Source organism: Cannabis sativa, chromosome 1 (assembly GCF_029168945.1).
Source record: "Cannabis sativa cultivar Pink pepper isolate KNU-18-1 chromosome 1, ASM2916894v1, whole genome shotgun sequence".
In the NCBI taxonomy this organism is placed as follows: domain Eukaryota; kingdom Viridiplantae; phylum Streptophyta; class Magnoliopsida; order Rosales; family Cannabaceae; genus Cannabis; species Cannabis sativa.
This window is the reverse complement of record NC_083601.1, coordinates 7,561,164-7,576,325: the sequence shown is the minus strand read 5'-3', so window position 1 is coordinate 7,576,325 and position 15,162 is coordinate 7,561,164. Positions and strand designations below refer to the sequence as shown.

The following is a 15,162-nucleotide window of genomic DNA, read 5'->3' as shown; positions in this document are numbered from 1 at the left end:
TGGGTCTGGTTTGGTTTGGTTTTGTGGTCTTGGGTATCGGTTGAGTTTCGTGAGAGTTAAAGAGAGAGAGGGAGAGAAGGGCGAGAGAAAGAGGGAAGGTATGAGGAGGGTATTTTGGGATTTAATTAATTTTAGAGTATTAAATTTTTATGCATTTCAATGTGGCATATTAAAAGACCATGAACAATTTTTAAGCATGAATCGTCAAATTTTCTATAATTGAAGATGTTTTCAACATAATATTTTAGATGGTTATTTTCATTGTGTAACATCTTGTGTTGGCTGAGTTGGCCAATTATGGTTGTGCAAAACACTAAGAACAAGGTGTGGTGGCTTGGTTCTCTTGATAGTGTAGCATCTTGTGTTGGTTGAGGCTGTTCATTAATAAAATCATCTTGTCCTAGTCTTGGTCCTGTCAAAGTGTCCATTGGAGTTCACTAGTTTTTCACGTGTTCTCAAAATAAATAAATAAATAAATAAACAATCAATAATTGTTTGATCAACTTTATAGTAAAAGGATCGATGTTCATGTACTAGTATCAGTATGAGTACATAATTACTTTTACTACAATAACATGATTAACTATTAAAAAGTTATACACGATCAATACTAGCTAGGTTATATTTTTCTGTCTACAGAGAAACTATCTTGTTGAGTCTGTTTATCATAACCTCCATGTTTGCTTTCTTTGGTGAAGAAAACCCATAAGAACAAACAAAGCATAACTGCAGCAGAAGCCAAAACTAGCCCAATAACAATCAATCTACTGTTGTCTCTCAGTCCGGAACAATGGTTTAAACTAATATTCATGAAGGTTTTCCGTACAAAAGTACAGTCTCCCAGCTCCACAAGGAAAGGCCCATAATTGTATAACACAGAGCTCACATTTACAATTGCCATTAACTGATCATAGTAAATTGGGGTCAAACGACCCACACTAGTGCAAATACCTTCAATTACTGAAACTTCGCATACATATTTTTTCCATTCCTAGAAAAAAGAAAAAAAATGGTTCAATTTAATTAGATAAGAGATAAAAGTAAATAACTTTGTAGGAAATTTAGCTTTAATATATAGGAATTAATCTCTGTAATACAAACAAAAGTTAAATCAAAACAAACAAATTAAGAATTAAAAACCAGCAAACACATATTATAAACCAGAAAGATAAACACAGATGAATCTAGATAGCTTCCAGACACAACAACACATGAGAATTATACTAGTTCCGATCCTAAGTTCAATGTGAACTTGGTCATACTTCAGTTTGAAAGTATTGCTACCAATCTTTATTGATAATGAGAATTAAAAATATCAATCTCAGGAGCTACAAGAAAATAATCACAATAAGTCGTCCATGGTGTAATCCTTCAATACTCATTAACTCACTAACCCAAGCCAACATAATTGACAATGTTGCTCAATACAACTCCCCAATTTCAGCTCTCTCTCAATTTGTCACTCTAACTTCTCTCTTTATTGTGTTGTGTCTATCTTATTCTTTCTCTTACTCTTCTCTCTTATTCTTCTCTCTTTACTCATCTCTCTTGTAAAATAAGATGAGTAATCCTCTTTATATAGACCAAAAGACTCGAGATACTTAGCTGTCATATTTGACAGTTAAGTTAGTTAATAAACAGCTAATTGAATCTTGATTGGGGATTTAAGAAATAATACCACACACTTTAATACAATTTTCTTATTGATTTGGTTTTATTATTACCTGTTGAGCATTCTGAAAACTGAGTTCAATACTAGGGCATTGGCGATCAGTTATATTAGAATTGAATGGATTACAAAGGATAGGAACCAATGGACCAGATTGATTGTAGTAAATGGTTGGTCCAGCCTGAGGTGGAGCATCAAAGTTTGATACTTTGGTGATGAACAGGTTAACGATACTGACCAATTGAAAGGTGACATCTTTGCTTTCGTATAGTGTTTGTTGGGCTGTGGCATTATCAACGCAGGTGAGAATATCATCCAAAGCTGAATGGGATGTTGGGTTTCTTACCCATTCATCCATTGCAACACAAGTGTCTCCCACTACACTGAATTCATATTATAGAATACATAAAAGAATTAAGGAGTCTAGTTATTACGTTATTCATTATTACATTATTAATGTAGAACTTACTTGTGAAGAAGAAGAAATACCCCACCTAGAATCAAAGTTACTGTTACAAGGATCCACCCAATAACTACCAATCTGTAAAGCGGAAAACATGAGAAGGAAAGAGTAAAATGATTTTTGTTTTTTATAAGTAAAAAATAGCATTGTACTACTAATTTATTCAACCTCCTAATTAAACATGGTGTAAACAATTAAGGGAGATAAAAATGATTATCACTCACACATGTAGGAGACAACGAATACCCAGAACTGAAAGCACTGTGGTAATCACAATCAAATTATGAGATCAAGATCAAACATATACAATATATATATATAGTCAACATTTTTTTAGTGAGTAGTACAAGCTTACCAAAACCAAACAAAGCAAACAACAGCATCACAGCCGAGAATATAATAAGAGCCACTCTCCTGTATTGCACATCATAAAAGATACCTTTAAAATTAACATGAATGTTAAATACAAGCTAATTAGTAATTTTTTTCTTGGACTTTGACATGTAGTAAATTTTGCTCCCTGAACTTTTTTAGTTGTTAAAAATTTCCCTCGAACTATTGAGATTGTTAAATTTAAGGATTTTTGTCTAATTTCATTCAATTTTACTATTTCAGTGATTGTTTATGTACTAAACCATGCTCCCCAGATTTTGATATTTACCAAATCATGCCTCTCAAACTTTGATATGTACTAAATCATGTCCCTTAAACTTTCATCCATGTTAGAATTTTTTACTAAAATTAGACAAAAGTTCTTAAATTTAACAATCTCAATAGTTCGGAGGAATTTTTAACGGCTAAAAAAATTTAGGGGGCACGATTTAGTACATGTCAAAGTTGAAAGAGAAAAATTACTAATTAGCCTTATGAGTAAAACTATAATGGAAATTTTGTGGTACATTTTCATAAAATATATATGTCTTCGGTTACTAAATAACAATAAAATCAATAAAATTATTTAGCTAAATAAAATTGATATAATCATATAAAAGAAAAACAAATGAATCTATATATATTTAGAAGCAAAAACACAAGAGCGTATTGCAAAAACTTGTAAAACATGTAATATATTATGTATAGATAGATTTTACTGACACAGAATCTAGAAAATGTCGAATCCTGTTGGCATTGTCCCCTGTTCCTTGTTGGAGAATAGTAGAAGAAGCATTAATCTTGTTCTCAACACTGTCGATTCTTTGTTTGATATTAGCAGGGAGTGAGAACTGAGCCACTCCCACATTCTTAGAAGCATTTAGATAAGTTGACACATTCTCAAGACTCTCCACAACTGACTCTGCTTCCTCTACAACGTACTCCAATGTCTTTGTTGTCTCATTGTGGAACTTCCCTTGCCCCAAATACAGTACAACACATCCAATTCTGACCCAAATTTAATTATTATTATTGGTTATAGCATGAAAAAAGATATATCAAGGCAAGTGATAGTAACTTACATTGCTGTAATGGTAAACACTGCGAGAAATGTGAGGGAGAGTAAGTAGGTAGTTCGAGAATAGTGAGAATAATGTTGGTATTGGCAGAAGCATTGGCAAAGACCAATGACCAACATGCACAAACCGAAGCCCACAAACCAAATTGCCCCTATTATGAACAAAGGAGCAGCACTGAACCCAACTGACTGTTAATCATTTGTTCATGAAACCAGTTAGATTACAAGCCAAACAAACAAACAAGAATATTGGTAATGGGACTTTTTAAGGTGCCAAATAGAATGGCTCGCTAAACATTGATTATGATGATATGATAAAATTGACTTTTGACAAGTTCATAGCTGTAGGAAAATTAACTTCAATATATTTTAAAAGACTTACAGAAAAGTAGTGCTTTTCACTAATATTCCATCCACCCTTGTAATAGTTAAAACCATTACTAGGGTCTTTTCTATGTGTTCTCTCGGCAGCCAATATCAGAGGCGAGTTCTGTGAAATTGGTTTAGCATTTGTTGCCTCAAGAAGATGCTTTTGAGTACTCCATGAAACCATGCCGTTATTCTTCTCTTCTGTCATCATTATCATTATCAATTCTTATAGTTTTAAAAGAAAAAGAAAACATAGAAAAAAATATTAATACCATAATGACTTGGAGTTGCCCAACCCAGTGAAGAGACGGCTGAGAAAATAAATAGCAGAATAAAGGGTTGTAACTTGGTATATAGCATCGTGGTATTAGTAATGTACTTAATCAGCTCTAACAATAGTCTCTTATTGCGTTTTCATTAGAGCATTAAAAAAAGTTTCCTGTGTAATCTGTATTTTTGAGAAGAAGAAGTGCAAATTGATGCAGGGATTCCATTATTCTTTTATTACATGTTTATAGATGTTTCCAATGTTAATCTTCTATGTCCGGCCTTAACTACTATACCTCATTTTGTCCTTAGCAGAATGACTTATGAATTGGTCCAATTTGACCAGCAATCACCTGCTATGAATAATGGCTTATAGTCTCCTCACTCTTGTCCTTAGCTTGTTTGTCTCCTACAAATAAAATTGGCAATTGCTACTTGGAATAATAAGATGACAACTAGTCTCTGTACAATCACTAGTCACTAGTGTAAAAAGAGTTAGTTGTATTTAATATTAGAAAGAACATTATAAGAAAAAACTTACTCCTATATTAAATGAAAAAAAAAAACCTTTAAATTCCTGTAAATTCTGATTAATGATTTCACTCACAACTCACAACTTGTGGCAGTGGCAATGGTTGTCGTGCTGATTAAATTTTTTTATCTAAATTGTAATAATTATTCAAATAAAATTTAAAGGCTATTGATACTTTTTTTCTTTTTTGAATAAACCAGTGCTCAATTTTTTTCACCACACCAATCAGCTTAAAGCAAATAACACAGCTAAGGAGTAACAAGCTAACCAAATTGTGATTAAAATAAAATTTATTAACCTCCGAAGAAAATGCTAATAATTTAATTTAATTAGAAAAATGAATGACTAGTCAAAGAAAGAGGCCAATTACTGATGAATGCTGATGAAGAACTTTAATTTCTAAAAATAAAAAATATTGCTATTAGACACATGTTGTTTAGTATTACGATTAGTCAGTAATATTTTTTTAAAAATAATTTATACAATTATGCTTGTTGGAGTAAACCTCCACTTACACTGATATTAAGACTCAATGCAATAAATACAAAGGACAGAAAAGGAATTACAAGTAAAAGCTCTAAGTTGACCTTCGGTCTCTAATATCCCTAACAGAAATTAGTTAGAATGGATTTGGTTAAATCCACACCTAACTAATTTCTGTAACTAACTATCTATCACATGCAGAAATAAAACCAGAAACCCTAGATCTATATATACCTGCACTCAAGCTTAGATCTACACGGTTGAGAACTCACTTCAAGATCCAGGTGTTCTGAACTTGAAGGAGAAGAAGGAAAAGACCTCGCATGTACAAGAAAACAAACAGAGAGTTAGACTTTGTTAGGGAGAGAGATTAAACACTTAAACTTGTACTAAAATAGAGATTACCAGTCGAAAAAGTTACCTGTGACTTGGAATCTCCTCTGATGTACTTCTAAACAACAAGATCTAGTGGAATCGAGCTCTCATCTTTGAGGAGCAGCTCAAACGGAGACGTAGCCAATTTATTGGTGAACTTCGAGAAAAATTCTGGTGTTTTCTAACCCTAAATCTTTTCTGTTTGTGTGTGTATATGTGTATAGATCAGATCATTGTAGATCTGATCTTGGTGTTGTGTTTGGGGTTTGATTTCTGGGTTTGCAAGGGCTAGGGTTCTAGTTTCTTAGAGAGAAACTCTCTGCTAGGGTTTCTAGCATTTCAGAGAGTGAGGGAGTGAATGAGAAGATTCTCGAACCCTTCTTTGGTTTTGTTCAAAGACAAAACGAGGACGTTTTGGATCTGACTTTGAAAAGTCAAAGGGAACAGTTAAAGGTCGAAATTGACCTTGGAAATTGATTGTTTGTTTTGTTGGTGTAGGGGCAAGATAGTAAATTTCTATCTTAAATTTCCTACAACGCTAATAATTATTTAATCAAAGAATATCTTTGAACATTTCTCAAAATCAACTTTGCGAGCAACTTGAACTTTAATGCAATTAATTAACGCTACAAAATGGGTAGTACCTCGGACCTTACTTTGAATAAAGGCTATAAAAGAATTATCAAAAAAAAAAAAAAAAAAGAAGAAGAATAAAGGCTATAAAGTTCTAGATTCCTAGTCCTTGTAACCACTCCAAATGTTCCATCTTTTTTAATGGAAAAGAATTATCCGATAATAATAAAATTTTAAACTTGCTAGCACTGCTTAGATCAGTTATTCAAAGAAAGGAAGATACATATAAACAAATAATAATCATGTTAAAATACTGTACGGATTCTCTTTAATTACTGAGTAGAATAAGATAGTAAAAAATTATATTAAAATAAGGAAATTATACTACTCTAAATCTTTGAGACTTTCTTAATTAAAATCCATTAGAAATTCTAATTTTTTTGGGAGTTTTATTTTAATAATTTTATTTTTTGAAAAATATACTGATAAAATAAAAATAAAATATATTTTTAAATATTAAGACAAAAAAATTTAAAAAAAAATTATATAAAATTTTATTAAAAACAAAGAAATAATACATGATTTAAAAAAAAATGTGAACATAAAGTAATAGTAACTATTGATATTAAAAGAAAATAATGTGATAAAAAAATTCCAAAAAACATATTAAAATTAATTATTTTTTAATACTTATAAAGGGTACAAATAAAATTTCTTTTTTTATATAAAATAAAATACATTCTATTCATCCTAAATAATAAGAATGGATATTTGAGGTATAAGTACTATAATAAAATTTTCTGCTCATAAATTCAATAATTACTTTAGCAAGTACCCAATATTAATATATAAAATTGGAGTAAGATGTAAAATGATCCTAAATTTGAAAACTAAGTTAGTAAATATCTTATTTTTTAAAAAAAATTAAGAAAATTGCCAAATATAATAAATTAACTGATAAAAATTATAAAAATACATTTACTACATATTATTTTTTTTAAAAAAATATATATAATAATTAAATTAATTTATATAATTTTTTTAGTATTGTATATTATTATATTGTAACAAAAATGAATAAATATATTAAATCATTAAACATATACAACAATATTTGATATATCGTATCACTAAAAATTAATATGCCGTAATAATAAAATTATAATAATACTAAATTAATACTCAAAAAAATATATATCATGTTAAAAAAATTATATATACCACTATTAAAATATTTATACATACCAAAAAATTTATATATATAATAAAATAAAAACTAAATATCATCTTAGATAAATGATATACAATAAACAACAAAAGCCATATACCATACAACAAAAAGTACATATATACTTACAATAAAAAATAAAACAAAATAATATAGTATTATTAAAAAAATTGTATATACCATATTAACAAAATTATATACAACCATAAAACAATTATATCATACTTACAAAATTATATATTACCTTTATATATAAAATAAAAATTAAACATGATCTAAAATAAAATAATATACTACCCACTAAAATTTATATACCATATAACAAAAAGCATATACTACACAATAATATATATATATAAGATATTAATAAAATTATATATCATGTCAACAAAAGTATAATAGAAAATAGAACTTAAATATTATTTAAAAAACATGATATACCGTATAACAAAAAATACATATACCATTTACCAAAACATATTACATATATACTAACAATAATAATAAGAAAAATATATATTACTAATATATATATGTATACTATACTAACTAAATTATATACCACAATTAAAATATACCATGATAACAAAATTATATACCATTATTGTATATAATAAAATAGAAGCTAATTAAATATTATTTAAAATAAAATTATATATATCATACAATTAAAATATATAAAAATAATAATTAAATATATGTAACATGCCAATAAAATTATATGCATACATTAAAATATTTATATTATGCTAATAAAATTATATACCACTGTTATACATAGTAAAATAAAAAACAAATATCATCTATAAATATTAATATATTATACAACAAAACAGAAATATATTATTCAACAAAATCTATATACCAACAACTCATAAAAAATTAAAAAAATTGACATAACTTTCAAATAAAAAATATTTTAACAAAACTAATATAGTTATATCATAATCTTTAAGTAATTTGCTTCTAATTTAAAAAAAAAATATGAAAGAAAATTATTAATTTTTTTATTTGACAAAAGACAATATAAATAATAAATAATAAATAATCTAGCTAAAAGGGTCATGTTGCTACAAGTTTTGAAATGAAAATATTTACTAACATGGTCTTATAATTTTGGATCATTTACTATAATTTCCCAGTAATAAATAACTTAAAAAGGATTATTTTGCTACAAGTTATGAAATGAGAATATTTACTAACATAGTTCTATGATTTTGAACCATTTACTGTAATTTTCTTATAAAACTATCATTTTTCTCCAATTCTGTCGATACGGATTATATTAGTGTCTTAAAATATTTTTAACCAGACTTAGTTTTGAATTTTGTTAAAAGAAAATTTAATAGTAACTAATATACTACACATTTCAAGCCCTATAGGATATAGGTCATACATGTGTTGTGTTTAATACACTAACATATCAATCTATTGACAAAATTAGAATAAAAGAGTATAATTTTACTAATATTGTGTGTCTATGCCCCTAGATATAATTATTGAGTTTTATCGATTACAAACTCAAAATTTTAAATACTCCTAGGAAAAATATTCACAATAAAATTGACCCTTTTTAATTTGTTTCTTGTTAAAATTTCTTAAAAGAGATAATTGAGAAGAAATGCCAAAATGCATTTGTTGTACCTAGCACTATTTATATGTGTCATACTATTATTAGTGTAATTAAGTATTAAGTTTCACACATAAGTTAAATTAATAACTATTATGTAATATCAATAAGAGGAAAGATCAGTAATATTTAGCACTCTCTTACGTGTCAATCTCTATTGATATAATTATATATCAAGTCTCATATAATTTAATGTAATAATTTTAAGAAAATATTATTGTTAACTAATTATAAAGTGATACGTATTAAAATGTACAAAACACTACTAATACTTAACAACAATTACTTATAAGTAATGCTACTACGGATACTTAATTAGCAATGCTTTAGCTAATAATAATAATAAGATTTAATAGTTAGATCATTTTATTGGGTGTTGTGTCTTATAATAATTACATCACAATGATAAATTATCTAACGATCTCAACTATATATTCCTAGTTAGATCGTTTTATTCATTTGTAGTTTTTATAACATGCACTGAAACATATAAAACGGAGACATAAGGGATATAAGAGCAATAGAAATCTTTCCTTAAGATTGACCAACTTTATTAACATTGGTATCCCTCTTATAATAATGACTAAATTAGAGTATACAGATCTTTACCCCCTTCCAATGCCACTTTACAATTGCATGTCCAGCTCATCCTTTTTAATACTATATACAATATTCTTTATCCTATATACTATCATGCAAATATATTACTAAATATTAAATATATAAGTACTCGTGATTACTTATTAGTCACACTATCTAGCATCGGCATGCCAAGTGCCAACAACGACCACCAAATCACAGAAAAGAATCAAATGAAATATTCAATTAATACGAACAGCAATATCCTTTGTTGTCATTACAAGCCAAACCCAAAGCCAAAATCAAATATATCAAAGTAGATCTTCATCATGATATATACCCTCAGAAAGATGACACAAACTCACTCTTGCTTATTTGTTCATCATTACAGAAGTAAAAGAGAAAAAACACTCGAACATAAGGAATCAACAATCAATGTAATTTTGTTGCAAACAAAAAAGAAATGACAAATCAAACTTATAATTGTATATGAATAAGGTTTAATCAATCATCAGTGGTGTCGATATTGAAAATTCGAGCACAAGTATAAACTGAGCAAAATGCTTGCAAAGCCATCAAAAGCAACATCAAAACAGCAGCCAACAAAGTGAGGAACTTCCATGAATTAAGCACGTAAAGTTTCATGACCTTTCCAAATTTAACCTTCCATCTCCCGTTGTGATACTTGTTCACATCTTCAATGACCTTATCTAAGAAGGGTACTTTAGTCAATCTAATGGACTTGCTCATCCCATTCCACAAGTTAGCTACTTCTTTATCACTCTTCAAATGGTTCATAATGATACCTCTTTCTCTAAGTAGTTTTACATCTTCATCCGTATCAATAATCCCATTCATTAACTCAGTGTAACGTGTAAAAACCAACGGCCCAGATGCATTAGATACTTCATAAGCAACTAAGTTTCTCATTATGGCCTCGGCATTGACGTCTAAGCTAACGGCAGGGAGGTAAAGAGTAAATGTTTTGACGTCAAAAGTAACGGTTGAGAGGTTACCGTTTGTTGGCAAGAATTGAACACCAGATTTGAAGAGCTCACTCACGGTAGGAATAAAAATCTCTTCAATCAATGGTGGCTTGTTGTTAAAATTCTCCTCTTCTGGTTTAACTTCTTCTTTGTCTACATTGAAAAACAAGTACTCAACGGGCGTTTTAAGGAGTTTGAATCCAGGAAGATTGGACAAGATTTTCCATGGCAGTAGCAAAAATAGTTTAACTGGTTTAGAGAAAAGTAACCTCTTAAGGAGACGTATTGGACCTTTGTTTAGCTTGGAAACCATCTTCCAAATTATAGAGAGAACCTTTTTTACAGAGTTAGTATTATTGAAAAAGCTTTCTTTCCCTTCTTCTTCTTCATGATCATTATCATCGCTACTTTGATCCTCCACAACCTGAATTACTTCATCTTGTCGTGGTTGAAGTAGTTTCATTTTGGGTGTGATCATGTCGTATAAGAAGTCCAACAAGTGAGCACATTCCGAGACATCAATTTCAGGCAAGTCTTGATTTTCCATCATCTTGAATGGAGAAAGCTCTTTGCAAAATCCCACCAACATGGCAAACAACATGTCATCAGCAGCTTCTAGCGACGAAAACTGAAATTCCAATATTTTTCTTAAAAGGAATAATGGGATTTGGTTTTCAAGCATAACTAAGTCTCTTATTATAGCGTTGTGAGCTGACTTTCTCCCTGTGTAGTCAACCAAGTGTGACATATTCCTTGAAGAGAATTGAGATGGTCTAACCCTTCCTTCTTTCATGGCATAAACTTGAATAAATTCAAGAACAAATGAGGCATCTATGACCATCATCCAAGCCAATGTTTCGCCACTGAAGTGTAAGTACTTGTGGTAACAAGCTCGAATCCTGTGTTCGTGGTCGATCAATTCTAGGACAATATCTTGAAACTTATAGCCAGATTGGAGGAGTGTTTGAGCTCTTCTGGCTGAGGATAGCTTGTACCTTTCCATTTCATAGAGCTCTGGTCGCCAATAATGGTAAGGGCCAATAGCTACTTCTTGTGGTGTGTAGGATTCAGGATCACTTGCCTTTAGAATTGTTGGGACATTGAAAATTGAGACAGGAACTTCAGTATCATCATCTTCAAGCTCTTCGTCTAGTGTTCGACGAATTTGTTTAACCCATATATGCTCATTGAAGTTTGTAGGATTTGATTTAGAGGAAATGGAGTGTTGGATTGCAGGCATTATTTACTGTTATGTCTTATATGTTTCAAGAAATAATAACAAAGTGATTGAATTTGATATGTTTCGGATTATATATATATATTGAGTTGTGATGAAGTTTGGAATATGTTATGAGACTTTATATATATATATATATATATATATATATATATATATATATATATACTAGGTGATTGTTACGTGTCAAGCCACGTAGTATTAGTTTTATTTAATATTTTAGTTTTTTTATTTGAATTAATAATTAAAATAGTATAATTATTTGAACGATTTGTTTTATAAAAATAAAATATGTGTCAGTATATTTAGTAAGTAAAATATAGTTGTGTTATAATAATGTATGTTATTAATAGTAAAATGTACATTAATCTTCTAATTGAAAAAAGTTCTATTATCTCATTTCATATCTAATAATAGCTACACAACTATATATTTATAGACTTTCACATTCTTTGCAAATTACTAATAAGTACCAATAATATTTTCATATTCTAATATTTTTCAACCTTCTTCTCTTGGTGGTAAAATTAAAAATAAAACTAAAAATAAGCACAAACATATAAGGTAAATACTAATTACAGCCCATTTTATCTTTTTTTATTATTATTTTTTTAAGCCCAAGCCCAAAAATCTCTAAGCCAACACAATCAATCTTCTTTTATATTATCTTTTCTAAATATTTTATCTATATTTTTCTTTTTTAAAAAATAAATAAAAAAATTATTAATATTCTCCCAAGATAGGTTTGTTAGAGAGTTATGTGGCCAAGATGATTTTTTTAATTTAAAAAGAGATTATTAATATTTAAAAGATTGTTTAATTTTTTGGGTTAATTATTGGGTTTATTTTTTAACGGGAGATCAAACCTAATCGTTAAATTTAACAGAATATTCTTTTATTTTTAAGTATATTCTGTTAAACCAAGAATGTTAAACCAAGAAATGCCGTTAGATAGGCACTTTTAATATATAAAGATATATATATACTAATTATGTTTTGTATGAATGTGGTGTCTTCCCGGTTATTTAATTATTAAATTAAAGTATGTAAAATCATATACTTAATTATACCATACATAGTAGTGCCTAGGTACCATTGATATAATCTTTAGCATTTTCTTTATAAGAATATTAATATTTTGTCTATTATACGTACCATCATTAATAACAAACTTTATTAGTTGGCCTTATCTATTAAAATAATATAGTTAATATTTTAATTCTAGTTAACGAATAAAGGTATAAAATTATAAATTGCTTAAATTTATATGCCTTAATCCTCAAAAGTAAGTAGTTTCACATTGTGTTGAGTAACTTATTCCTATAAGTGAAAATGGGTCTAATTACATGAGATAACAACTTAGCTATTACTCATGATATCTGCCTTACACCAAAGTTGAGTGTAATAATTGAAGCTCTTCTATCAAAATTTATGTCGACGGATGGTATAGAAATAATGGTTCTATTTTTGAAAGGTTGATATATATGAAGCATATATGTATTATAGTGTAAAGTATATATGATAGATAGTGTATGAAGTATTTAGTGTAACACTAAAGCATATGATGGGTAGTATGTTGTAGATTAAGCACTCCTAATAATGTAGATTAAGCACCCAAAACTTCTTTTCGTTTGACACATCGTATTATACTGTATTGTATTATATAATATTATATTAAATTTTATTTTATACAATATTTTTTTATGTAAAACCATACATAGTATTAATTTTTATAAATACCTAAATATATAATATTTTAGTATAAACTAAAGTTAAACATAATATTACATAAAAATATAAATATGATATATAATCTAATTCAATATAATACAATACGACTGAATACAATGTATACTATTAAAACTATGTCTTCTCTATTTTACAGCGCACTTTTACATTACAGCATACATTGAAATCTCACTTTTTTTTAAAATTTCATTACATTTTATTCATTTTAAATATATAATAATAACATATACACATATTCCCATACAAAAATAATTATTAAAATCCTAAAATAATTAATAAAATATATTTAGAGCAATGAATATTATTCTATAAATATAAAGTATGAATAATTATAAAAAATTTTAAAATAAAAAAAAAATATTTATAACTATAGTGTATTTTTAGTACAGTTCCTTAAAAAAACTTAAAGGTTCTCTATTTTAGAAAAATAGTAAATTTTCCACGTCATTTGTTCACTAAAAACTTATGAGTATTTTGTCAAGAAAAAAAATTATGAGTATAGAAACTCAAATCTCATACTGTGTAATGCTTCAAATTCCAAAACAATATATATTGATCAAGCTAATTAAATAATACTAACATTAAAACAAAATTAACATACCTCACTACTATAATATAGGTTTTTAGAGAGGCTGTTTTTCAACTCATTTTCTAAAAAGGGAAGCTAAAGGGTGTAATAATACCCGCCTAGTTTAAATTGACATTTTGATGCATTTTTTTTGATAAAAATCATAGGTGTAAAAATTAATTATACCTTTTAGAGTCGGTTGGGGGTTGAAAAATATTCAGCATTATTTATTACACCTATGTCGTCGGTTATTTATTATTAGAAAAAAATAGACAACATATGTGCATACTTTATTGATACGTGTGCGTCTATGCCATCAGTTATTTCCTAACAACCGATGGCATAAGATATATATATATATATATATATATATATATATATACAACCCTCAAACTCATCTTCCCCACTTCGTCTTCTTCCTTTAGCGTGATAAGCAACCACCCCATAGCAGAACCAAGAGAAATACACAAAATTCTCGCCAACCACCACTAAAAAATCCTATATCTATCTTATTTCTACACTATTTTACCCCATTTTTCTTTTAAAATTTTCCATTTTCAATACTTAAAGTTATACAGTAAAAAAGTTTGGTTTTTTTTCCCGTCTATCACTGTAACCGAACTCATTTAAAAAAAGGTGGTGGTATAACTCTGACCACCGATTTTGGTGGAGAAAACGTTGAATCTCAATGTCCATTATTAATGTATAAATATGATTTCTTTTCATTTTATTAATGTACATTGCTTTATTTTTGTTTTTGTAAATTTTTTTTTAGATTTTTTCATTTTATTAATATTATGTTGTTGTGTGTGCATAATGGTCGTATTTTTATTGCAATTGGTCACCGGATTGCGCTTATAAGGTAAATATTTATTAATTTGATATATAATATATATGTATATATTTTATGTTTTATTGAATATGTGTTTATGTATATGTATTGTGTGTATATATGTTGTGTATATATTATTTATGTAAATTTTGTAATTATATTGTATATGTTG

General features: G+C 28.0%; 2 protein-coding genes across 2 annotated transcripts; both read right to left on the bottom strand.

Annotated features, from left to right (window-relative positions):
• Positions 1 to 244: 244 nt before the first annotated feature.
• Positions 245 to 4,737, bottom strand: LOC115704919 (uncharacterized). Its single transcript, XM_061109983.1, has 8 exons — positions 4,224 to 4,737; positions 3,965 to 4,152; positions 3,587 to 3,771; positions 3,228 to 3,512; positions 2,480 to 2,546; positions 2,139 to 2,311; positions 1,725 to 2,052; positions 245 to 991 (listed from the first exon to the last, which is right to left on the bottom strand). Exons 1-8 carry the CDS (start codon positions 4,309 to 4,311, stop codon positions 620 to 622), a joined length of 1,686 nt encoding a protein of 561 aa, XP_060965966.1. The 5' UTR covers positions 4,312 to 4,737; the 3' UTR covers positions 245 to 619.
• A 4,819-nt stretch (positions 4,738 to 9,556) lies between these two features.
• Positions 9,557 to 11,965, bottom strand: LOC115703757 (putative UPF0481 protein At3g02645). The gene has a single exon (XM_030630991.2). The coding sequence runs from the start codon at positions 11,842 to 11,844 to the stop codon at positions 10,123 to 10,125; it is 1,722 nt and encodes a 573-aa protein (XP_030486851.2). The 5' UTR covers positions 11,845 to 11,965; the 3' UTR covers positions 9,557 to 10,122.
• Between the last annotated feature and the right edge of the window lie 3,197 nt (positions 11,966 to 15,162).

What these genes read in the sequence shown, in the direction of transcription:
- LOC115704919 (XM_061109983.1), bottom strand. Translation starts at nt 4,311, where the DNA reads ATGCTATATACCAAGTTACAACCCTTTATTCTGCTATTTATTTTCTCA. An exon ending in GTGAAAAGCACTACTTTTCT is followed by an intron (nt 3,772 to 3,964) that starts GTAAGTCTTTTA and finishes AATGATTAACAG; the next exon opens with TCAGTTGGGTTCAGTGCTGC. An exon ending in GTATTTCTTCTTCTTCACAA is followed by an intron (nt 2,053 to 2,138) that starts GTAAGTTCTACA and finishes ATATGAATTCAG; the next exon opens with TGTAGTGGGAGACACTTGTG.
- LOC115703757 (XM_030630991.2), bottom strand. Translation starts at nt 11,844, where the DNA reads ATGCCTGCAATCCAACACTCCATTTCCTCTAAATCAAATCCTACAAAC.